This window comes from Oryzias latipes, chromosome 13 (genome assembly GCF_002234675.1).
Source record: "Oryzias latipes chromosome 13, ASM223467v1".
NCBI lineage: Eukaryota > Metazoa > Chordata > Actinopteri > Beloniformes > Adrianichthyidae > Oryzias > Oryzias latipes.
Window position 1 is genome coordinate 3,767,375 of NC_019871.2, and position 26,130 is coordinate 3,793,504.

Here is a 26,130-nt window from a genome sequence, read left to right on the forward strand (position 1 = left end):
TTAATTCACCTTTTTTTTCCAGTCGTTCCCTTTTCCCTCGTTGTTATTTATCAATAGTATAATAATGGTCTGAGAAATAAATAGCTCGTGTTGTTGTCAGGGCGATGGGGCGGGCAGCATAAAGCAGGAGTGGAGCCATGCGATGGGATGGAGGAGGAGGAGTCGGTAACACTGCCGGGACAGACGCCGGTCCGTCATGTAAACTAGGACTGTATTGCACAAAAGGCAGCAGCTCCTCCTCTGGATCCGCCTCAGAGGGGAGGAGCTGGGCTGTTGCCACGGTGATATGTCTCTAACACGACCACTGTCTCAACACATGACGATGATGGAGGCGCACACAGAGAAGGGGGGGGGGCGCAGCAGGTGGATCGAGGGTCACACGGGGGGGGGGGCAATGCGGGCGGACCTAAGACGATGGTGGGGGGGGTATGACCTGCGTTTGCTGCTTCCACCCGTTGGGCTTTATGTTGCCGGCCCCTTTCCGCTCCAACACTCCTCTCTTTACAGCTCGGAAAAACGGACAAAATATTTACAATGAAAGAAAGAAAATGTGGAGAAACAGTTTTTTTTTCCTTATTGTCTGAATTTTTTTTTTTTTTTTTTTTTTAGTTCTGTCCCAAATGATGAACAAAAACGAAAAAAAATCCAATCGCATCAGCTAGCATTGCACAGTCTCAGAGGTTTTTGGGGATGGAATGGAGAGTTATCGTCCAAACAGTTGGATGAACACAGAGGGGGGGGGGGTGAAAGTTCAAAAAAGTTCAAGAAGACAGAGGATGGCTGCTGACTTAGGTAAACACTCCCCGCAGCGGGCGGCGGCGGGAAGGGAGGGCGGTGCATGTGTCGTGGTTTGGATGTTAAACGACAACTAAAGGGAAAATATAAAAAAAGAAAAAACATCAGAAGAAAATGGAGTTTCTGAATCTTTTCCCATCGAGAAGAGTCGGATGGAGAGACTGAGTTACAGAAGAGAAGAGGGACAGAGAGAAAGGAGGTTGGGGGGGGGGGGGGGTGAGGAGAGTGGGAGGTGCCCCCGACTCTATGGCACACGACCCGTGTCGTCCCACCGGCTGCAGAAATGACAAAGCAGCTGGAACCAGCGGTTACTGTTTGGAGGCGGGCGGACAGGTGGAACCTGCGGAGGGGGTTAATCCCGTGTGAGGGGGGTGGTGAGGAGGAGGAGGAGGAGAGGAGGTGGTGGTGGTGGGCATCAGTTGAGGCGTCATGAGCGACATCATGTTATGAGGGCGGAGCATGCTGGCTTCATGGGTGCTTCCAGGATGGATGTCCGACACACAAGAACAACTCAAAGAAACGCTTGGAATGGCTGCTGCTGCTGCTGCTGTTGTTGTTGTTGTTGTCGTCATTTTCCTCTCTGTTCTATTTTGGCACTCGAGAGAAGAGACTCGTGGGAGGCGGAGGAGGAAAGTGCAAAGAGGAGGGCATGGAGGAGTGTGTGTGGGACGGGTAAACAGGCTACACACAGAAATGGCGTTTAGTTTCAAAAGTGGGCGGGTTAGAGCTTCCCGCCACAAACCAAAACCAGGAAGAAAACAACGAACAAACAGCGAGAAGAAAACAAAGAAAAACAGTGATATGACAAATGCAGTCTAACAGTTGCTGGTGCTTCGATTGGGGCCCGAGTTTCTGATAGGAGGAGGAGGAGGAGGAGGAGCAGGAGGAAGGGTGGAGAAAAGGAAGGGGTCCAACGGGATGTCGAAGAGGTTTGAGGGGTCAATTCTGAATTCCTCCACATGTCAGAGTCAAAACCAAAAGAAGAGCATGGAGTCGAGAATGACTGGCTACAGAGGCACCACCAGCACGGCCTGGGGGGGGCAGAGAGGAGCATGCACGGCTGCAGTAAAGACGTCTCACACACGGACCCACCCCCACCCCTACCCCCACCTCAGCCCGGCCTGCCGTGCACGCCGTCCGCACACTTCAGTGCAAACGTGGAAAGTCGAACCCGTCCTTTGACCTTTGGGCCCAAATCGGTGCAAAGGAAAACTACGGAGGACCCAAACAGGCTTTTTATGAAAAGCCAAATCCCAGAAGGCCGAGCAGCGCTGCCGAGTTCCCGAAGCAAATTATTTAGGTTTTCACCCACATGAGGGATTTCATCGGAACAAAGGTTCAACGTCGCAAAATTCAAAAAATCCAGACGTTCAGGACTTAAATCCAAACGTCAAAAAACAGTTTTGTAGCAGTTTAGATATTTTTTTCAACATATTTTAACTTTAACAAAATAAACAATGGTTATTATCAATATGACTACCATATTTCAAGGAGAGTGCCACCTTCAGGTAAAGTGCAAAGTTGCATTTTCACTGCTTAGAGAGCCGGCGGCACTTTCCTCTGGGGTCGACGTGCTATCTTTATAGCTAGCTAGCTTTTAGCTAATGTTCTTTATTTTAGGGTGGATTTGTGATTATTATATTTGTAATAATGAACAAACATGCGTTGTTTTTGCCTTGTGAGTTCATGTGATCCGGACAATTGTTGGGTTTTCATTTTCGGGCCTCCGTGGGCCACTGTTTGTCTTCAGGGTTCGACGATTCAAAGAATTTTATCAGATTGGAGCGAGCATGTTCATTTGGACTTACATGCGTCCAGAAATCTATTTCCAGTCCCGCGTGGGTGCTGTGGGCGGGGCACGGAGCGCTGCACGTCCACTTTGAGGTCGATAAGGTGCATCCTGATTATGACACAAGCCGGGGCTGGAGTGTGGGGGGAGGCAAAAAAAGGACACACAACATAGTCCCAGTGCGAGCTGTCGTAGGGATTAGTAATGTTAGAGTACAAAACACACGGCTACACACAAAAGGCTCGACTGCACCTTTGGAAGTATGAGTTACAAAGCAGAGATGTGAAAATGAGTACATTCATGGACATTTGCGGTTGTTTTGTTACTGCTCTGAAAGGTTCTGAAGCTCGCTCAAAAACGTAGCAAAATAGTCTCGGCTTTGTTCGAGAGTTTTGTTCGTATCTGTCTGAGGAGGGTTAGTCAACTTAACCACAACATACTAACACTGTTGTAACGACAAAATCAAACATGTAGCACACCTGCAGTAGGCGGAGCAAGACTAAACCCCATGGACAAACAGCAAACATCGGAACGCGTAAAAAACAATATCAAAATGCTCTACCCTTATCGGCATGCAAATGTTTGTCCCAGAAAAATGAACGACGCCTACGGTTTTTTCCTTTTTTGTTTACGCTTCACTTTGATATCATGCAATAATATAGACGTGCAAAAAAGATAACATCTATTTCCACAAAATACATCTTCATCGTAACTATAAAAGGCTGTTTTTAAGAATGCTATCTAGTCACATTTTCTTTAGCATCAATATGCTAACCTATATTGATAAATCTAAGCCCCAGAGTTGTAGTGCTGTTGCATTCTGGGAAATGAGGTTCCCAGAGGACGGGCTAGCACTTGGCTAGCATGGCAGCCTGTCATTTTGAGACAGGCCTCTAGACGCCGTCGCTCTGTGGTTCTGTGTCTGTTAGCTAAGCTAAAAACGCTTAGCAGGACGTTGCCCCGTCTGCGGATGTCATTATAAATATGGTTCATTTGGCACTTTTCACATTTTCTTCTGGATATAAAAGTAGGTCTTGTCTTACCTAGTGTGGTTTAAATGAGCACAAATACAACTTATTTTGGCACATGTTTCACTTGCTAGCTTGGATTTAAACTACTCTTAACTTACCGCCAGCTTATAACACAGCATTGTTTACAGTGCCGCTAGAAACTAGCCATCCCGCTAAAGAGAACAGGTTTCGGATATGTTGAGTTCTTAGCACATCAGTTCTTATTAAATAGCAGCATTTTCACGTAAACCTATCCACCACCTACAGGCAAATCCAAAAGCTCCTACGTCAGACAGAAGGAGGGACAGGACGATACGATAAGCCTCTACATGTATTGCTTCCAGTACTTGTCACATTTGATCTCATCTGCCTAACATGTGATAAAAGATCGGCCGCTGGGCCCAAGATATAGAGTTAACTCATGAGATACAAATAAACCAGTTAGCGTTATGACAACTATTTCAGGAATCTAAAAGCTCTGTTTCCACCGTAAACATCAACCGTGCTCCATGCATTATTTCCTGCTGGAGGCCATGCTGGCCCCACCAGAAGGACAGGAAGAAGAAGGTATTTCATGACATTTATTTATTTAAATCCTATTTTATTCTTAAAAATATCTTTAACAAAGTTTACTGTCAGCAATAGGCTGATAGTCTTATGATTTATACAGATATTTTCAAAGTTTCCCTAATGAATGGATGGATAGAACGCTAACTTTAAATAAATACATTTAAAAAGGTAATTGCTACCCAGGTTGTTTCATTGTCACATTGGCGCCATTAGCAGAACTAAAGCCTCTGCAGTAATTGTAAAGTTAGCACATATCTGTTTACATTTAAAGGATTAGATTTGTTTTTAACTTAGCACTAAGAAGCTAGCAGCTAGCTTACATGTCTACGTCATTTTGGGGATTCTTCCCAAGGTAGCTGTTAGCATGGAGGAGCTAGCAACTAGCACGTATAATGTCTGAACTTGCTGGATTAGATACATTAAACGTGGGCATAGTCAGGATGGAAACTAGCGGTAGCTGACAGGACAACTTGTTAGCTACCTTAACGACAGAGGCTACGTTTGTTTTCCTCTTCCTGCAGAGGTTGCAGCCGACTGTCGCTAGTTTCTAACAATTCCTACATTTGTTTGTGTGGGAGAATTTGCTAATAAGCGGTGACAAGCTAGTTGCTAGCGTTTTGTTTGTTAATGAAGCATCAATTCACAATTGGGGTAGCAGAAAAGGGCTAGATGGAAACTAACACTAGCTGTAGCTACCTTAGCTGTTTTTCCTCTGCCTTTAGCTGGTGCGGTTCCGCCCCTTCCTGTTGACTTTCCTCGTCCTGTAGAGGCTGCAGTCAGCTGTCACTAGTTTCTTCTAATGTTTGTTTGTGTGGGAATTTGTTAATGAGTGGTGACCAGCTAGTAGCTAGCATCTATTTGGTTTATTTACAAAATATATTTCAGTTTGTTGATGAAGCATCAGTTCACATTCGGGCTAGCTGAAGGCGCTAGCTGAGTTGCTAATTTAGACTGGTGACTTTTGATTGGCAATGCTCAACTTGTTTCATCATCTTCCTTCATTCCAGCAGAAAAATTGCTTTTTTGTGTCATCGTGAATAATTTTTCAGTGGAGTTTTTAGGTATAGAATAAACTAAATGGTCGTAGACTGCAGAAACCAGAAACCAGGTCTTTTTGATTGGGAATAATTAGCAAAGATTCCTCATTTTGATCTGTCCTGAGGCAGTAAAAGTCAGCCCGCTACGACGTCTACGGTGGAACCGAAGCCCCTAAACTCCCTCCAGGTATGAAGACAGCAAGTTTTGTGCAACAAGGAGTTCAGAGGAACCGTGTTTCTCTCTAGTGTCATGAAGGATCCAAACCCGACTGTGTCCTGCTACGACTTCCTCGGCCCGTCCGGGGTCCGCTCGCTGGGCGGCGTTCGCCCGGCCAGGCGGCAGACATGCATCGACCGTAACAACAGACATAGTCACCCATGGAGCGATGTGGTAGGAGGAGGGGGGGTGTCAGGATGGGAGTGCGCTGGAAAACTGAGGACGGGTGGGAGGGTGAGGAGAGTGTGGATGGTGTTAGATGGGAGTAAAGAAGCCTCCTTACCAAGACGTGGAGATAAACCCTCACTGGCGCTCCAACAGAGTGACACGTTTAGGGATTTTGGGCCGGATTGGTGTCTGAAGATTCTGGGGGGGAAGGGGGGGACTCCCTGGCTTTGGATCAAATACACCCCCAACTCATTTTTAGCATATTGCAGCTAAACCTGTTGATTAAACCAATTCTTTAAAGGACACCCTCGCCCTCCCAAACATCCCGCCTCCCACCCAGGTTTAATACTTTTCCAACCCAACTATTTGATCTGGTCCTGGATGGAAGGACGGACGGACGGACGGTTTGGGAGTTGGCGTGCTGCCTGCTGAAGTTCTTCATATGCATCCTACAAATATGTCATATACGTGTCTTTTTTTGTTTTCGTTTCCCTGCCATCTACAGCGCGCGTCCCGGGCCCCGCGGGTCGGGGTGAGGGCTGCTCTCTGGCTTCACAGTGCATTAAGACAAAATTCAGTGTACTCTGATAGTTAAACACACACACACACACACACACACATGACAAAAAAACAAACAAACAAATCCAAGAGCAAAATAGACAGCATCTTCAGCAGCGGGAGCAGACCTGCCCGTCACCTCGGAGCCCTTTCGGCTCCGCTTTTGATATGCCCGAAATCTACAAGCGAGGCGGCACGTCCCGATTCAGTGTTTCCTCCTCAGTAGTATAAGTGCTTGATCTAGTCTGTGGTCTGTTCACTATGTGGGGGGCGGGGTCAGGGATTTGGAAGACCACAGGCTGAGCAGCAGCGGATCAACTTCCTGTTTTTGATTTTTCGTGAGTAAACTGCAGCGGCGATGCTGCACCGTCGAAGAAGCCTGAGCGGAACGGATGGAGGATATGATGGACTCCCTTCGTCTAGCACCACGCACGCCATCTCACGGCGTTCCGCTCCTACGCCTGAGCCGGCGCTCTCACTGGACTTAAATAAGACATAGCTTAGCCTATGTGACATTACGATTCATCTCAGTCCACCGACATTAAAATAAAAAATAGTGTCATTTACATTCATGTCAACCTGAATTCACAGATAAGAAATAAAGAACGCTGAGCTCCATTTGGGTCATAATTACGTCCTAATCATCGTTGCGCGGGGGGGTGGGGGGCGTGGTCCTACGGCTTTATAGGATTTCGCCGTGAGGTCATCAGCATGCGCCTCTGCCTTAAGCACTAGGTGCGCATGTGTGTGTGTGTGTGTGTGGGGTGCTACGAGCTATGGCCCTTCATCAAAAATTGCCCCCCACCCCACCCCCGGCCCGATTTTTGACCATATGTGGCGAGGAGGAGAGAAAGTGCAGTCCTGCTCGTTATAAAACCCTTATCAAAAGGGGAGGGGCAGGGCAGGACGGGGCATCTAGTGAGGGGGGGAGGGGGCAAATCTAGAAGAAAAAAACAACTCTGCTGGGGGGGGAGGTGCAGCAGGAGGAGGGGGGCGGGTGAGAGCTGAGGGCTTGGAGGGAGTTGGAGGGTTGTACCCTATCACCCCCCCCTCCCTCCGTGCCCCTGTGGCCGCCCCCCACCCCCCGCCCCGTGGCGTCCCCCGCCCCCCGGCAGTCGGGCCGGTCTACATGGCATTCAGCTCTGTCCACACAAGACACAAACAAACGGACAGCTTAAGTTACCCGACGCAAACAGAAACAATAAAAAACCCCAGAAGGTCGAGACGTTAAGTAATAAAACCGTATTTACATTTTACACATTTTTTCTTGGTTTTTCGGCGCTCCTCTCCCTCCTCGTCTCCATCTTTGCTCTGCGTCAAAAACTCTGTAATACTGAAGAAGAAAACGGCGCAATCCCTCCCACATTCTTGCTCTCCTCCATTTTGTCATTTCTTTTTTTTTTTAGACTCCTCCCCCAAGCCCCCACTCTTCATTTCTTTATTTCTTTCCTCTTTTCCTCCTCGTTTCTTGTCGGCTGTCAGGTTTAGCCCACCTTCTGTGGGTTGGTGGCGCGTACCCCCTGCTCGTAGGTGATTCGCTGGCTGATCAGGTACTGCGCGGCCTGCGTGGCGGCCTGGGACCCGGTGATGGTCACCTTTCGGTTCCGGGTTCCGGGGATGAACTCGCCTTTCTTGGAGATCTGGATCCGGGCGCCGGTCAGCTCCTGGTACTCCACTAGCGTCTTCCCGCCTTTCCCCAGGATGGCACCCACCAGGTTTTCTGGTACAGCGATCTCCACCACTTCCTTGGCTCCTTCCGCTAACTTCTCCGTGGCCAACAAGGACGACGCCACCAGTGGTGACGCGGCGCTCAGGTAGCCGTTGGTGGCCCCAGTGGCGGCTGCGAGGGACCCCAGGGAGAAGCCCCCGAGGCTGGCTGCAGAGTGAGCTGCGCTGGTGGACGCGTCGCTGGCGTAGGAGGCTAACAAGTTGGCGGCCGCGGCTGCCGCTGGGTTGGCGTTGGCTGCTACGGCGGCTAACACCCCCGAAGCGGCCGCAGGGTTGAGCCCGAGCCCCAAAGAGTTGGTGTTGTAACCGTAACTCGCCAGAGTGTTGAGGGCGGAGGTGATGGCCAGGAGGTCGTTCCCCGACAGGCTGGACATGGTGGTGGGGAAGGCCCCCACCCCCGCCAGGCCGGCCTGGCCCAGCAGAGACGACGCCGTGGCGGCAGCAGCGGCGGCGGCTGCCGGCATGACCTCGGTGGAGTTGGCGTACGGGGAGCCGGTGGGGTTGGAGTTGGCCACGGGCCCGGTGATGTTGGAGTAGGAGATGTTGAGGCAGGAGGAGCTCTGCGGATCCTCCTGGATCTTCTGGATGATGATCTCCACGGCTTTGCGGTTCTGCTCAGGCTCGCCGCTGATGGTGACCACGCGCTCTTGCAGGTTGATGCCCTCCGGTTTTTGGGACAGCTGGACCCACGCCCCGGACTGCTCCATCACCGCTTTGACCGTGGCTCCGCCTTTCCCGATGATCAGGCCGGCTGTGCTGTTGGGGACGATCAGCTTGGCCTGGAGGGATGGGCGACAAAAAAAAAAACACGTCAGTGATGAACTTTTCTGGAGACAAAGTCAGACATCATGTATTTGGTTCATCAACATTCAGTTTGGAAACAATAACCACAGCCCCCCCCCATGTAGGGACATGTATGAAAGTCATTCTTATGAGAACAAAACGCCGTCAAACACTCAGAACGGCGTCCTTGAGCGACTGAAATCCTGCTTCTCTGTGTTTGGAGAGCGAGAACATCCTCGAGGAGAGAGAGAGAGATGAAAACGGGTCGGTCACCGAAGAACGGAGAGAACAGAAGAGAAAGTGGCAGAGAACAGGACTGAGGTAGAGCGAGTGGGAGGGAAGGACGGATGAGGCGGAGAGCGGACGGAGGATTTCTAAAGGGGCTACTTGTGCGGAGAAAAAAGAAAAAAAAACAACAACACTGACTCCCGGGGGTCAGCGTTGCCATGGAAACACCGCTCCAGCATTCAAAGGGTAGTGAAAGGGAGCGAGGCGATTACACACACACACACACACACACACAGGATGTGTGGCGCTGCAGCATTTCAGAGCTGGAGCTTTAACATTTGAATGAATTTATTTATGATTCCAGAGAAATGCCACATTCACATTTTTTCGTTTTTGTATTTTATTCTTTTTATTCTACTATAAAAATGAACCAAATTCAGAAAAATTGAGATCTGATTTTTTTGTCACATGATGGACAAACAACAGAGGAATAAGGGAAAACTTTATTTATATGTTTTCTTTTTTTAAATAACCAGAATGAAAAATTGTTGCAGAACATTTGCAAACGTCCCCGTAATATTTTTCTTAAATGCTCACGTCTATTAGGTTTTGACTTCGGCATAGTTACCATTACAAAACCGAAACAATACTGAACATGTGCAGGAGTTGTGTGTAAATCCAGGGGTGGTCCCGCTTTTAGTAGACCTTCAGGGAGCAGTGAGAGAATTTCGGAAATAAAAAATTCATAACTGTGGATGTTTATCGTCGACGGGCTGAATGTTGCTGTAATGTTTGTCACCTTTAAAGTCTTTACTCCATTTTTTATTCAACATAACAGAGTGATGTCATCAGCAAACCAAATACTCTGCATGAAAAAGTAAAAATCGGATCCTTCATGTGAAAAAGTTCGCTCGCTTCTCTGTTTGGCGAGCAGAAAAAGCACAGACTTTGGCTGCACAGGAGAGTTTTTGCAGGGAAAGTAGCAGGTAGGAGGATATGCAGGGGGGGTCAGGGAGGTCTGACACCCCCCTGGGTGCAGAAACAATTGGTTCTGCAGGACCGAATGATAAGAGGAACCCGGAGGAACCAGCAGCCACATTTCCTCAGACTGCCCTCCTCTGTTTGTCTGTTTGTTTGTCTGTTTGTTTGTCTGTTTGTTTGTGAGCTCTTCTCTGCGCCTGTAGCTGCACCCCCCCCCCCCCCCCCCCCCCCGCGCAACAGGTTTTTATTTCCTCCTTTCTGAGAGTATTATTTGTATTTTTCCTTAGCAACCAGTATTGCCCTCTGGAGCAGCTCAACATGGCACAGACTCCCAGGAAAACGGTGCTTTTGGTTCTTTTACGTGTTCTTCTGGCATTTGTCTGATGTTGGATATGAAGGAGATTCAACTCAAAATTGCATTTCTGAGTATTTATTGAACGGGACGGGAAAAAAATGCAGATGGAAATTTGTGTATTTGTGACGTAGAAGACCCACTGGGCGGGGCCACAAGCCCCCTGCTCTGCTCCATTCGGATGCATTCACATGCAGACAAATAGATCCATCAACGTCTTTGTTTTCCTGGTCTGAGCTGGAATCTGGATCAGAACTGGACGGATGGATGGCTGAGAGATTGTTCCACCGCTAATATTAGGCTGGGGTTGTGAGGGGCTGTAAGCTAGCGGGAGAGAGTTGAAACAGGTGGGAGATGGGAAGTGGGGCGGGCGTGCCCAGCATCAATGGTAGCGTCCACAACTCAGAGGTGAATTTGGAATGAACTCCAAAACTCTGCGACGACAGGATTTCTGAGTCTGGATGAAAACGGCAGACGGATTGTAAATATTTATTACGCTTGCATTTGTTTTAAAAAAAAAGGAAGGTAAGAGGATTTGTTTTCTCAGTTTGTTTACATTTTCATATCATATAAACAACATTGTTAGCATGAGATGAGCCTGTTCAAATGACAATTTTCACTTTAACTTATATTAAAATTTTCAACACTTTTGATCAATAAAATATTTTGAAACTGTATATTTTTTATTGATTTTAACGTTAAGATTGTGTGTTTTAATGGTTCAAAGCTGCTCAAATCTTCTCGTCCTTTTCATGAAAGTAAATTTGTGCGGCTGCCATGGCAACAGCGTTGGAGGGGCGGGATCATAGTTTATGGATGAACATTTTTTACAGCTAGATATTTGTTTTTGTTCATCTTTGTGGCTTATTTAATACAAATGAACAAATCTTTATTGACATTTCCTGTGTTAATATTTAAATAAAGATCAATAATTGCTTTTTGTGTAGAAAATAAACTTTTTTTACCTTCAGGATTCAGGTTTATTAGATGATAAATAACTGAATTTTTGAATTTTTTTACTTTATTATTATGAAATTGTAGCAATAATGATGCAATACTGATGGAAGTGTCGGTTTCCTTTTGTCCCAGTGACGGTTCTGAAGATCTTTATTTTCGGTTTCGTGTTTGTTTTTTACAGCGAATTTCACTTTTTTTGTCCCCAAACAGAAGATTCTGATCAAATCGAAGCGGCCAACATATTGAATGTTTACAGAAGGCACAGAGTGATGCGTTCAGGGGTTCTTCTCTAACACCGTTTAATAAAAGACTTTGATAAAATGACCCAAACCTGCTTAAAGCTCAAACAAACATGACGTTTATTCTTCTCTCAGGTGCTTTTTAAAGGCAAACCTGGTGCTAAAAAGCAGACGCAAACAGATGTTATCTGTAGGTCTGATGTGGCTCCGGATGTTTTCAGAACCCCGGTCCAACTCAGAGGAACCACAGAGCCGTAAATGAGGACGTTTTCTCCTCTGAAGCGTCCTCGCTCTCGCCGAGCGCTGCTGTGCGAGGATAAACAAAGGCACACAGCGCCGTCTGAGTCTTCCCTGACGCTAACGATGGCATCCAGCACCTCGCCGTGCGGCCGGGGCCACGCTAACGAGGCTCCTCCGTCTACTCAGACCCGGTAAATCCCCGCCGTTCTGGAGGTTCTGCTCATCTGGCGCCTCATAAAGTTTTACTGCAGTCGTTTTCCAGTACATTTACAACACGAGGCCTTTTTCTGGGTTCAGTGACCCCTTCTCACGAGGTCAGACCCCCCCAACACACACAATTTGTTTCCACTTTGACGTCCCTTTTATCACGGATCCTCCACTTCGGCCCGCGTCACTTCAGCTGACGAGGCTTCGTCTCCGTCATCGTTCAGCCTTTCTTCACCTCCGCTTTGCTGTCAGTTGTTCCACCAACGTTTAGGAATTCCTGACAATTCCGTGCTCTGACCATAGACTGTACGTTAGACCTGGACTGAGTGACTCCTCCCCCTGCCGTTCCAAACAGGAAGTACCATAGACTTCTATTGGCTGTGTCCAAATTCAACCACTCCTTTATATGCGGCCAACAAATACGGCCTTCTTTTTTCCAATTTCAACGATTGGTCTGGTGTGTCCTTCTATGCTGTCCATATCCCAAGATGCATTGCGGCCGAACCTGGAGATTTTTTGATTATTATTTTCTCCTTTATGATTAATTTTCAACAGTTGGCTCTTAAAAGGACTCCATCCATTCATTACCACCACAACGTTTTTAAGTTGCAAATGAAAAAAAAAATTTTGCTTTCAAAAATTATTTTTGCGTTCGCAAAACAAATGTTTTCGCATGCGTAGTGTCCCATCTTTTCCTGTCTTTGGTTTTGCCCTCATAAGTTTCATTTTAGCGTGACACAGCTGTTGGACAGGAAAAGTTAAAAATAGATCAAAAGAGGAAGTTTTGTCCCCGTTTGGTCAAAGTCAATAAATCTTTGATTTAATGTGTAATTATTGTATACGTCTTTGTATGAATGTAAAACTGCTGACTGTCTTGTCTTATGACTTATTCTTGCTTTGATTGCTTTACATAAACCATTTCAAATCAAATCAAAAGTTCGGCGCGTTTTGTACGTAGAGCCTGAAAATGGGGTTATAAAAAGTTGTGTAGCGACACATGAAGATGGGAGCCGGTCACTTCAGTCGATCAGACCAAGTCAAAGCACCACCAAAGTTTGGCTGATCGGCTCCTGAAGCTGGACTTCTGGCCTCCAGAACCGCTTCGGTTCTGGAACCAGGACCTGTTGAAGGTGTAAGCCGCAGATGATCCCTCTGTGACTGATCCTCTTTGGACTCAAGCGTCCTGAAGCTGGAAAGCGTCAAGACAGAAACGGGGCGCTTTTATTTTGGTTTCAGATGCGTCTGACAGGAAATAATCCGGGCGGGTGGAGGAATATTCCGTCAGGCGGTGGATTTTCAGGATCTAAAGCCGAGAGAAGATTAGCCGTGGCTGTCGGTGTGAGGAGCCGCTGCAGAAAAGTGGAGCTAAAGTGAAGAAAAATCTGCCACCAGGCGGTTTTCTTTAGGGGGCGGGGCTTCGCTTCTGCTTTACCATGACCCACTTCCTGTTTGTTTCAGTTTAAAAGTCACTCAAAGTTTACAAACTCACACTGGTGTTGTTCAGTCACTACATCGTTTTCCTGTCTGACGTTACCATGGTAACCATGAAGACTCAAAGCTCACAGATGTTTTCGTCCGACTTTAAAGGGTTTCTAAAAGCCTGAACCCCTGAAAACCTCAATTGAAGGATTTTTTTCTGTTCTTAGGACAGTTTTCTGAAAATCTGTTAATAAGAAAAGCATTTTTTTGGTTTATTTTTCGAAACTTTAGCGATAAATTACAAATTTCTCCTAATTTCCCGTTCTGTATGTTTCTGCAAATTCCCCAAAACCCTTTAAGAAATGGCACTAAAAAAATATCCAGACTGCACCCTGTTCAAGCTGTTACCATGGCAACCAGCTCGTTTTGATTGACGGAGCTGGAAAGACAACTTATTCTGTAGAACCACTGGTTTATGTTCCGACTTCTGTCTGGACTTTTCCAAAGTGAGGAGGTCTCAGCTCAACATGATGCCTTCAAATTCAAATAAGTCTTTTTCCCTAAAGAACCAAAGACAGAAAACAAAACAAGACGGGAAATCGTTTCAACTTGTTCCGATCAAAATCCATAAACAAAAAGGTTTATCTCAGCGATGAGTCCAGTTCTTAAATCAACTACCTGAAAAGAAGCTTCCTGAACGTCTGCGGGTCGAACGCCGCTTTCAGGCTTCACGCTACAACTCAAAGCGTTGGTTTCGTGAGCTGCGTGAACTCGCCACAAGGGACGCCATCGTTGTCTGCCCCTACATGCGTGCAGGACGCCAAACATGCAGCAGATGTTTTCCTGTTGCCGTAGCGACGAGCCACTTGAGGCTCCTCCCAGGCTGCATGTTGTATGGGTCTGCGTGTGGGTTCTCCACCCGGTTCTCCACCCGGTTCTTCACCCGGTTCTCCACCCGGTTCTTCACCCGGTTCTCCAACCGGTTCTCCACCCGTTTCTCCGGCTGGTTCTTCACCGGTGCAGTTAGAGAGCGGCCTCCTCCACCGGCCGTGTGGTTGACAGCCCAACAGCTGCTCCCATTTGAACTTTGAAGTCTTAAGCAGGACTTTAGTTTAATCCGCCTCCTGATGATCCATGAGCTTAGACCCCCCCCATTTTCCATCCCATCTTCTGTCCGGATCATCCCGGATCGCAGAAACCGGGTGTCGGGTAAAAATACCGGATGACAGAGAGCTGCAGGAGGGACAGAGTGGGACCACGCCAGCTGCAGAACGTCCTAAAGGCGTCTAGATCCTTCCGTGGATCTGTGTCCCACGGCTCCACATCTGCAGGAACACAGATGTGGGGCCGTGTTCACGCAGGAACACAGAGGACTTGGGTTTGGATCTCTGGCGAGTTTTCCCTCAGAGAAACCGCTTCAATGATGCAGGAACAGAAAAAACTCAAAGTTTCAGAACAGAATTCTGTTAAAATCCTTCACTCGCTTTAAAAATAAACGGATGTTGATGCTCTTTTGGTTCGGTTCATGACCGGATCACCGCCATTCATGGTGCTTGTCATTTAAAATGGGGGTGGGGGGGGGGTGGCATGTTGGTGAGGTAATCACCAAAAAAGCAGCTGGGAAACTTAATATACCGGTAGATGAATCTAAGCAAAAAAAAAAAAAAAAATGGGTCTCAGAATGAAACTTTTGAATGTAAATAAGAACTGGACCGAGTAACTCCTCCCCCCTGGTGTGCCAAAAAGGAAGCGCCTGCCGGCTCCAAGAAGCTAAAATTCTTCTATCGGGATTGCAATTTTAAAATGTCATTTGGTTGTTTTCCATGAATGACATCCCAGTCAGTCAGGTTCTCCAATACAGTCGACGGTGTGAAACCTCAGCAAAGACGGAGGGAAGACAAATGCATTCCTGCTGTCTGCTCTGACTTTGACCCAAAGGTCAGAGGTCATGTCCAACATGTGCTGAAAACATTCATCTCCAATTAACCCTTGTCCCATCCTAGGCACTTCAACATTGGGAGTTGGGTCATCTAGACCCACTTTTTTCTTCAATGATTTGTGATTTTCACTGGTGTCCATGGATTACATGAAATCTTTCCACCTTTATACACCGTTGTCATGGTAGGGAGAACACGTCAATGGAAGGGTGGGGTCATCTAAGATAGCACAAGGGTTAACCGTGTTCTCTAAAAAAAATGTGTCTTTTTCTGTAAATCAACATTTTAATTATTTGCCCCAGAGTCTCCAATTTCAAACAGAACAAGAAGCGGTTGGATCTAAATGTGTTTTCAGCTTTCTGGCATCTAAATTCTTATTTCTGGGGTGAAATGAGCAGCAGGTCTCAGTGATGAAGATGCTAGAAAAGTTGAAGAAAACGATCAACGGCTTCTACAAAACTGAGAAAAACAGGAGACGAGATGAAATAAGGTTCAGCGTGACCTAAAAAGCTCCTGCAGACCCTCAGACCCCAAAACCCGATGGTGATGCAACGACTCGCAGGTGCTAGAAGACCAGGTGACATCTGACTCCTCCCCCCTGCTCATGTCTACAGAGAAAGGAGGTTCAGTGACATCACACCTGGGCGGGGATGTTCATCTGGCTGTTGGCGGCGGTGTGCGGTCATGACTTACAGCCACAGTAATGAAAAGCAGGAGCTGTTGGCGGCAGATAAGACGGGTTTGCTGAGTCAGCAGAAAATGAAGCTCAGCCCAGGCGGGAAAAACGGGTAAAAGGAGAAAAAGTTCTGCTGTCAGACAAAATATGTCAAGTTTGGACTTAGAGTCCTGATTCTACACAGTACAAGACGGGCATAAAATCACGAAAAGCAGGTCGATGTATCTGCAGACAAAAGTGTGATTTTCAAAGTAAAGTTCCAGTTTGTTCAATCGGATCCTTTAATATTAATGTCCCCTTTTTAATCATAATTTTATACAAATACATAAACAAAGGCGTGTTCTATCCTTTTTTAATGTAAGACTCCACTTTTCCCGCTCATTTGGCTCACTTCCTGTGTCCAGCAACAATAACAGGAAGTAGGAAAAAGGTGCTGGTGAAACAAGGGGGTAAAAGGTCAAAGGAAACAGGAAGTGGCTGAAGGTGGTGGCCAGAGTAAATCTTTGATGCGGTTACCGTGAAACATGAAGCAGATTTTGGCCTGAACAAAAGCCGGCGAGGGCCGAATATTCACGGCTGATCTGACAGACGAACCATCCGAAAGCAAAGCAGTAAAATGTCTTACAGATTCAAAAACGCTGCAGTTTTTGTGCATCTTTGCTGTTTAAAGAACGCCTGCGGTAAGACATCACTGACAGCTAATTAAGCTAACAGTAATTTCATTCTATCTGAATTAAACATTCAAAAACTTGGATGTAAGAAATGACAGTTTGACTTTTTTCTGCATGGTTTTATTAAAGGGGGGGGGGGCAGAAAATCCAACACGGCATATGAAAAAATTGATTCTAGGATTTATTTTTACTGGGATTCCAGATTCTGTTCCGATCAGAATGTTGTATGCTACGCTCACACCATTGACTGTATCAGAGAACTGGACTGAGCGGCTGAGATGTCACCCGTAGAAAAAGGCCTTGGCTCTGGCTCCGACAAAAACAAACTCAATTCAGTCGCCATTTTTTCCGCCGTATTGGAGCCAGACGACACTGATTCAATGATCAACGTTTCTATGGAAACTCCTGCTGCCAATCAGGAGTGAGCTTCCCTTCCGCCGAAAGCACCTCGGGAGAATCTGTCAATCACACGGCACCACATGCTTTTACAGAGGCATCTGATTGGTCAGTTTATAACTTGAATAACTTGTGATGAAGAAAAAGTATCATAAAAAAAAGGGGATTTGCAAGAACATGTTTAGAAAGGTAGCAGATCGGGTACTTCCTGTTTGGAAAGTCGATGGGGAGGGGTCACTGAGTCCAGTTCTCATATACAGTTCATGGTTCACACCGGCCTCGGCAGCGCGTGTTCATGCGACCGATTCCAGAGAAGGAGTCTCTGTAAACCCACAGATGTGTTTGTTCAGGCTTGGGGGTTTAAAACTCGTGTTTGTGCGAGTTTTGAAGGGCCTAAATCACGTAAAATCAATTTTTTGAGCTTCCAAGTGTGTTTTCGTGGGTGAAATGCAGACACGCTGCCGACACCGATTCTACGCTGACGTCATGAAATGGGCGGCACCCACAAGGATCAGAAGGCGGGGCCTCAGAGATCGAGTCGTCTAACTTCCGGGTAGGAAACAAGCCTTTAAAAATAACTGCTATTTCTTTAAAAAAATCGTTCTTTAGTGGGCCAAAGGTAATATAGTATCACATATATGGACATAGTTTACTCTGAAAGGTTTGCTGTAGGTCCTTTTAGTCCTTTTTCAGGCTCTACGTACTAAACGTCGGCCACTGAACGCACCCTGAAAGTTAAACCAGGTTATGATTTAGCCAAGTGGGTTAATAAATATAATATAATACTACAAAAAAGTAATTTTAATACTTTGTGAAAACAAAATATGACAGAATGTAATTCTTCAAGTTGAAGAATGTTTATGGTTTGTGAGTTGGGTGCCTGTCAGTCACACTATGCTGCACCATTAGCAGGAACGTGGGGTTTTACATGAGAGCACATGTCCTGCAGTCGCTGAGGGATTCGAACGCTGAAGCCCTTCCATTGGTTTCCACGCTCGTGCTATTTTTAGGCTCACAGAGGCCAGCTCAGGAATTTCCTCAGCCCATAAATCTGCGCTGTCCGTGTGGACGGCCTTGAAGCGTGTCGAGGTGTCTGTAGGTGCTGTTGCCACTTTTGTTTTTCTTTTGGCCAGCAGCTGCTTCTTCCAGCAAAGCTCGCCGTCACTCCGCAGCGGTTCAGCCGTTCTGATCTGCGTCCAGCTTTTCCTCAGCGGACGCCGCTCGTCCTCTCTCTGCCTCCCATCTATCTTCGTGTCAGCGCGCCCCACGCCGCTGCCGCCACACCTATTGTCACTCCTCATCAGCGCGCTAGCTCCAGCGTTGATGTTCTTTGACTTACTGTGACCTTTCAACCGTTAACCCGAGCGGCTTCTGAAGCCGTGTCAGAACCCACTGAAACGACGTTGATCACGTTAATGGTTCAAAAGTTAAAGAGTATTTGCATATAGGCGTCGCCGGCGACGTCTCAGGTGTTAAAGGGTTAAAAAATAAAAATCAACTCAAGCATTTCCACAGCTGAGTAATTTTAGAATTTATCCTAAATTTAACGTGACATTTGATTATTTGAAAAAAAAGTTAATTGAAACATGGTTTGACTACAACATATGTTTGGGATCTTCTGGTTTGATGACTCACCATAGAGGCTTTGGTGTCCGCCAGAGTTGAGGAGGTTATTCTGTGTGTGTGTGTGCGTTTGTGTTAACACGTGTGAGTCTGTGTCATCAAATGGTGCACAAACTCATTAGCTTGCCCCTCTGACAGGGTATAAATAGCCAGAAGAGCAACAGGGGGATTCACCCTCCATCATCAAAGTCTAAATATCAGCGGCTATTAGCCGGCCCGTCACCCCGCCCGTCCCACATCAGCCAAAACCGGATTACTCAGCTGCCAATTCGTGTCAGCCGACAACAATGAGGATGTATACAACATAAACACACTTTCTTCTCTCTGTGTTTACGGGAAAAGTAAAAATTAATCAAGCCGTGAACTTCGGGTCGGTTCAGCAAAAACATAATCAGGCCATGAAGCACAAACGCCGACTAATTACTGTTATGTTTGCGAACCTGTAGACACAGCCTGAACATCATGTTCTGCAGCACTTTTTCGCTCTGAAACGTGACCTTGTGCAGCCGGCAGTGGTTGCTAGGCAACAAGGACTGTGAGACGGTGTGGAAAATCTTCACTGACCTCGACCCTCAACGTAAGTCTCCAGAGCCAGACCCGAACCAGACCCGTCCACCCAACCCCCGACAGAGCCGACCCACACAAGCAAAGGCTAATGCTGCGGCATTATGGGAAAAAAATTCCACTTTAATTACCCATGAGGACGTGTGGACTTATATATATATATATATATATATATATATATATATATATATATATATATATATATATATATATTTACAATAAACTGACTGTTTAATATACATATATATACATATATATTTAGCAATAATTCTTATTTTTAAGGTGGAAATTTGTCCTAAAATCAAAGCGCATCTCTAAAAATTGCTGCAGCATGAACTTAAAGACATAAAGAGAGAAATCCATCCTTTGGGTCATTCATACCCATAAAAATATGAAACCTGGTGTTTAATGAAAAACAAGAAAAAAGGATTTAGATGCACATTTAATAAAAGAAAATATTTCAGCTGTTTCTCAAACTCTTTCTGAAGAGTTCAATGTTTAGAAGTAGCAAATAAAAACAAATCATATTCTTTGAATATGAAATAAATACAATCAAAACACTGCCATAAATATTTATAATAAACGTGATGTTTAGTACATCGTTTTGTTTCGGAGTCCCTCAAGGCTCTGTGCTGGAGCTCCTTCTATTGTTTCATGTAAAAAAAAGGAATGCCCTGTTACGGCATTAAATTGGTTTTAGTACATTTAATAAAAACAATAAGAAAGTGTTTGCAGAGAAACAGACTTATAGGTAAAATAAGATGAACTGAGAAATACTGAAGGTTTCAAACCTTAACCCACCAGACAGAAAAGACAAACCAAGATTAGTTTGATTATATTTCCATGAAACTCTCCGTGTTAAATTCTGTCTCTGCAAAGTTGATTAATTAGAAATGGTCAAAGCGCTAAAGGTTAAGCTCTGCCCCGCCCCTTTTTTTAAGGTACCTGTGATGGAGGATGAGAAGCCACACCTACCATAAGGGCAGAGCAGATAAAGTCAAAATGAGAGACGTGAAAGAAAACCATCAACACTTTTCCACGGTCTAAACTACTTTCTCCCACTGTCTTTAAACGCACCCTGAAAGCAGTGTAGTTATTTCAGAGTCGAGCGTCATTTTCAGAGACGAGCACGCCGCCGCAAAGGCCCGAGCTGTCGATACGTGACAACAACACCGGACCAGAATAATCAATACGGAGCAATCATGAGGAGAGAAGGACGATAATCGCTCCAACCGGTCGGGAATCGATGAGCGCCAAACGTCCCTGTTTGCACAGCTGGTGTCCAAAGTCAGGGGGGGAGGGGTTTGCGTTTTTGTCATCAGAGAGAGGTGACGCGGAAGTTTCTATGCTGTCTGAGGGGGATGGGGGCGGAGCGTTGCCATCCTCATAAGCTCAGCCTCCAAACAGAATGGAAACATTTTCACACTGAGCTGTTTGGTCCACAGCAGAGCGCATTTACTCTGAGACGGTGGAAGTTTATCTGACTAAACCCCTGAACTCTGGCTCACTGAAAACAAGGGTTCAATAAAAGAGTGAACCTTGGTGAGATTCACAATAGAGGGAACCCTAGAAAAGTGAACCCTGCTGCAATTAAGGGAAAACTTAAGAAGTGAACCCTGGTGCGGTTCACTACAGTAAACCCTTAAGAAAGTGAACTCTGGTGTGAGTCACAATAGAGTGAACCCTTAAGAAGTGAATCCTGCTGCGATTACGTAAATTCTAGAGAAGTGAATCGGTGTGCTATAAGCTATGGAGTGAACCCTAATAAGTGAACCCTGGTGCGATTCACCGTCGAGTGAAGCCTTAAACACCCTGAAGACAGTGAGTGACTAAAGTAAACTCGGCTGACAGCATCAATGTCTCCGTTTGCTCTTCACTCCACATCTGCTGTTCACGCCTCAAACTCTTGACCCTCTAGACCTCCTCTTCCTCATCTGCTCCTCCTTTTTTCAGTATCTCCCTCCTTCTTTGTCTTTATTTCTCATCATCGTTCAGTCTTTTTTTTCTCCACTGTCAGATTGATCGGACCGACCAGAACGTGAATGACGAACCTGCTTGACCCGGTCCGGGTTGACGGTGGTCTGCGGCTGCAGGATGCTGACCGGCTCTGTCTTCTGGGTGCTCTGAGGCATCTCCCTCACCTTCTCGGCGATGAAGTCATGGACGCCGTTCAGCGCCTCCACAGTCCCTTGAATCAGACACACCCGCTCTGTCGTTCCTGCACACAAACCGGGGAGTCCAGGTGAATTCGGGGCCTCCAGAGGCCTTCATTCATCTTCCAGATGACAGAGTTAAAGGGCAGCAGAACACAGGAACAATAAAGATTAAATCATCAGGAAGAGAAGCACAGATGAAAGCAAATACTGCTGTTTCAGTGTCCGTCATGTTTGTAGAAAAAAAGAACACAGAGTTTGAAAGAACAAAGCCGACAGCACCAACATCCTGACCTGAATAAAATATTTACATTTCAAATCAAAAAATCTGCTCTGTTGTGAAAATATTTAGATTCATTTCAATAAAAAACAATAATCTGAGGACTCCAAAACCCGCCAATCAAGAGAAGTGGTTCAAGTACGTAATTATGAGACTTGTTCCAAGTTTGAAAAGACAGAATCGAGCACAAGTCTAAAGGCCCTGGAGTTTGTTTGTTTGTTTGTTTGTTTGTTTGTTTGTTTGTTTGTTTGTTTGTGTATAAATTCAGTTTTACAGTGCATGCAGGGCTTTTATTGTAAAAGTGCAGCCAGACATTCAGGTTTTACAGCAGCAGCTGAGCTGCCAGTTCAACAGTCGGTCGCGCTGATGGAAAATTTAAGAGCCTTAACCATAAAACCATAAAGGCGATGAACGCTGTGAGCGCCGTCGGCTTTGGTTGTCGCTCCACAGTTTGGTGTCTTTGTGCATTTCTGTCAAAAAGTCAAATTCAAAGAATTGGCGCGGTAAACACCAATCATGACCATCCTGGTTTTTGATGTCCTGGGCCTGAAGACGTTTCTGTGTTTGTGCATGAAAAAATGCATTTGATAATGTTCCGCAGTAACTAAAAGTTTATCGTTCAACGCTGCTATATAGGTAAAATATGTTTGAGATCTGATTTCAGACAAACCCCTTAAATCAGTAGAAACCCTTAACTTGGTAAAAGCCCTTAATGGGGCTGGATAAAAACTCTTAAATTCATAAAACCCCTTGAAGCTGTAAAAACCTTTAAATCTCTAAAAACCCTCAAATCAGTAAGAAAATAACCCTTAAATCAGAAAAAACTCTTTAAATCAGAAAAAACCCTTAAATCAGGAAAAACCCTTAAATCAGAAAAAACCCTTATATCAGGAAAAAGCCTTAAATCAGTAAAGCTCTGGTTTTTAGGAGATGCTGCCTCCAGCGGTGCGTCTTAGTTCTTTTGAAAAATGTTCCCATTTGCAGAACCAACGGGTTCTCTTGTATTGTTCCTCATGCTTCAGTTTCTGTGACATCACCGATGAAGGAATTGATCTGAAACACAGTGTGGATTCAAACCCCCACCATCAGGAAAATAAAACAGAAAAAATGTTCTTAAAAATGTCATGTCTCATTTGCAAACAAGTTTTGGATTTGTTTAAAAAAAATGCAACCACGAAGGAGGACAGGAGACTCATCGCCTTTGTTTACAGCTCATGGCGACGCCTCCAAAAACATTTCTAGGAGTTTGTGAAAGGTCTTTTTCTGTTCATGTGAAGTTAGTTGTGGAGAAATGTCATTTATTGCCAATAGAATAACAGTTCGAATGACCACACGGAGGCAGGCGGGACGGGTGGAGTCAGCTGACCTCACACAGCATGTAGGTCAGAGGAAGACAGAACCTCCTTTCAGGTTCTGCTTCCTGTCCTCATTCTGTTGGATTCGGTTCTGTCCAGCCGCGGGTCAGAGGTGCCGCACTGACACACACGGATGTATCGGAAAATCACTCAAGATGGTCAAACGCTTGAAGTGAGAGGGGCTCCTGAGGCCAAAAGCGCCGGGCATCGCGGCGCATTCCCGCTTTCACAGCAACAAACGGCCTCCGTCGCCGCATAACGCCATCGTGAAACGAGCGGCTTTTGATCCCGGGGAAACTGGGCCTCGCCTCTCATTGACAGCTGGTGCCCTCTGGGTAATCTGGACCCGACCAATCAGAGGCAAGGATTAGCAGGCCATTGTTTTGGCATGAGCTGGTGTGTTTGTGTGTGTGTGTTTGTGTGTGGGTGTGTGTGCGGTGGAGGGATGTGTATGATTGCGGCAGCAGAGGCTGGCGGGTCTCTGAAGACCCTGCTGCGGCTGCAGCTCTGCAGCAACAAAGAGCCGCTTCATTTCATTAATAAACGTTTGCCCACAGATCAGCGCCTTTCCACAGTTCATGAACGTAAACCAGGAGAGAACAAACCCCCTGAAGCATGATGGGTAATGGAGATTATGGAGGCAAACATGGCGATAAATGTGGCGTGAATCCTTATTAGGGGTGGAGATTAATAAAGCTGATTGGATCTGAAACGAGACGACAGCAAACCTGCAGATAAACGCCGTCAACAGTGACGCCGTTTCATTTTATGGTCGTTCACGGCAGAAACAGAAAACGGAAGGTGGCGTTTGCCGCCATATTTCTAAAAATCAGGAAATCAAAAATCAGTAGATGTTTTAAAATCTAAAATAAGTTTGATGGATCAAACGTAAATTCAAGTTCATAAAGCGACATGACATCGGTTCATGTTGGAAGTTTCGGGTTAAAGTTTCTCCGAATTCCCTCATTACTTCCTCTAGAGGGCGCTTTTTGTCCGGGATCTAAGATCTGAGCAAAGCCGCTACAAGCGTTTCGCGTGGTTCTTGTGTTCCTCGTTGTGCCCGGATGTCCGTCGAGGGTTTCAGCCAACGGGTCTTCGGTTTTGAGCTCTTTAAGTTTTTTGTTACTATTACAGAAATCGTGCATGCACACGTTTGTGTCTCTCCACGCCAGCTCCACGTACGTTTAACGGGCGTTTCAGGTATGAACCACTCGGATTCTGGAGGGGGACCCCCCCCCTCTGAACCCTGGTGGGGTCCCCTGTCAGAGTGCGGGGAAAGAGAACGTTACTGAAACTCAGAACAGACGTGAACTTCGGCTCGCCGTTTCCACGGCGACCTCCTTCCTGCCGCCGCCGTCCTCGTGGGCCTGGCTGTGGACTCTGGCAGTTGTTTTTATGAGGGTCCAACATGACTCACTCCTTCCTCCTCCTCGTCCTCCTCCTCTCCCTGATGGCCGGTAACAGCCAGCGAGCACGGCGAGCTGCTTTCCTGCTTCTTGACTCACTCGTGCACGTGTGGCTCAGGACAGCCGTGTTTGCGGCGAGGCCGAGCAGCACGCCCCTCAGGGGTGAAGGCAGTCTGCTCCTCCTGCAGCAGGAGGAGACGCTTCCAGTGGCCTGGTAATTGCATCAGAGCGGCGACCTGCTCCCGGTGACTCAGCATTTCCGTCGGCGCTCAGCCGGAGGCGGGCGCGCTCGTGGGGTTTAACGATGAAGGTGCAGACGGTCACGCTTCGTTCTGCCGCATAGAAGGAATATGCCGCATAGTAGAACACGCCGGGTCAACCCGGATGGACTTCGGATGCAAACACTGAAGCTCAGACCGCCAGCTTTGGTTTGGACGAGGGTTCGAGTCCTCTCAGATTGGTAGGTGACACCTGTCCTGAAGTCCAGATCAAACAGGTGAACCTGGTCTGCTCGGATCTGGACGGAGGGAAAACGCAGAACACGACGCAGATCTGAACTGTCAATCAGTTTGAGAATAATAGAAAGTGGTGGCGTTTCTTTTCACATGAAAGGAGAAGGCGGTTTTCTTTTTTGGGTTTTTACTTCCTGTTTAAAGCCTGATCACTGCCCCCTAGTGAGCAGCTGCTGGAACTGCTTTTTTTTTTGATTGGTGGTTCTCCTTTAGCCGATGGACTCCATTTCCATCGGCTAAAGGAGAACCACGTGATTCAGAAAATGACGCTTCCTGACCTGCAGATGTTCTCCACGTAGAACATCGGAGCTCCTGATAGGTTCTCTATCATCTAGATGGATTTTCACGCAGAACTTTCAGAAATACGAAAACTTATCAAAGCCAGAAAACGTATAATAAATCATTGATGAAATGGAGTCATTTTTTCCATCAGTGAAGAAAATTATTTCTATTTCAATAAAAAATTGTTTTTATTTTTGTGAACGTCTCCATAAAAACTTGGAGCCAAAGTGTCGGATATTTTCATTTTTGGTTTGTGACGTTGAACCAGTTTACATGAAAGTCAATTGGGACAGGCTGGATGTTGTAACCCGCCCCCTAATGGTTACACGGTGAACTGCACTGGCTCCATTTACTCTAAACCAGCCTCATGGTGGAAGTCAGCGTGTTAAGGATTGATTTCTTTCTTTATTTTTAAAAATGTCATGATTTGTGGCTCCACTGATGTTTGAAATCGGACTTGAGGTGGAATAGAAACCGACTGCAGCAGAAACAAAAAAAAAAAAACGCTGATCATTGCTGCCTGCAGAGTTTCAGAAACGTTCTGAGACATTAATGTTCAGGGAAAAATCCGCGCAGACACGATGTGACAGAAACTCTGATCTCCTGTGGCCTCCTGCTTTAAGAAATGGAGGAGAAAAGGAAACATCAGCAGGAGGAGGAGATGGACGGAGAGGAACGCCGAGAAGACGGGAGAGGAAGACTCCCCGAGCCTTGATGGTGATGTCAAAATGAACGCCAGCGGAGACGCCGCGAGGCGAGGAACCTTTGAGAAACCTGTCACAACAGCATCACGTCAGGATGCTTCTGCAGGAAGACGAGACCAATGTTTGCATCTCCCACGCTCTATTTGTCAATCTTCCTTCTTCAGCTTCTTCATTTCCTGCTTTTGGAAAACAGATGAAGAATCCAGACGTGCTACCCGGCTCCCAGCGTGAACGAACACATGTGGCTTGCTGGGAAGCACAGCCAGACGCGACGGCCGGTTTGATGTAAGCTC

At 46.2% G+C, this 26,130-nt stretch overlaps 1 protein-coding gene and 1 long non-coding RNA gene across 5 annotated transcripts in view; one reads left to right on the forward strand and one right to left on the reverse strand.

Moving 5' to 3' along the window:
• Positions 1-585: 585 nt before the first annotated feature.
• LOC101161569 (RNA-binding protein Nova-1) overlaps positions 586-26,130 on the reverse strand; it is a 62,271-nt gene continuing 36,726 nt past the window's right edge. For all 4 annotated transcript variants that reach the window (XM_023962073.1, XM_023962074.1, XM_023962072.1 and 1 more), the window contains 2 exons: positions 21,197-21,363; positions 586-8,651 (listed from right to left, as the gene is read on the reverse strand). In XM_023962073.1, coding sequence (XP_023817841.1) covers positions 7,629-8,651; positions 21,197-21,363 — 1,190 coding nt within the window. In that variant the 3' untranslated portion in view covers positions 586-7,628. The remainder of the gene's footprint in view (positions 8,652-21,196; positions 21,364-26,130) is intronic.
• LOC110016179 lies at positions 15,893-21,506 on the forward strand. The gene is made up of 2 exons (XR_002291467.2): positions 15,893-16,571; positions 21,163-21,506. It is a non-coding gene; the product is annotated as an uncharacterized LOC110016179 (long non-coding RNA).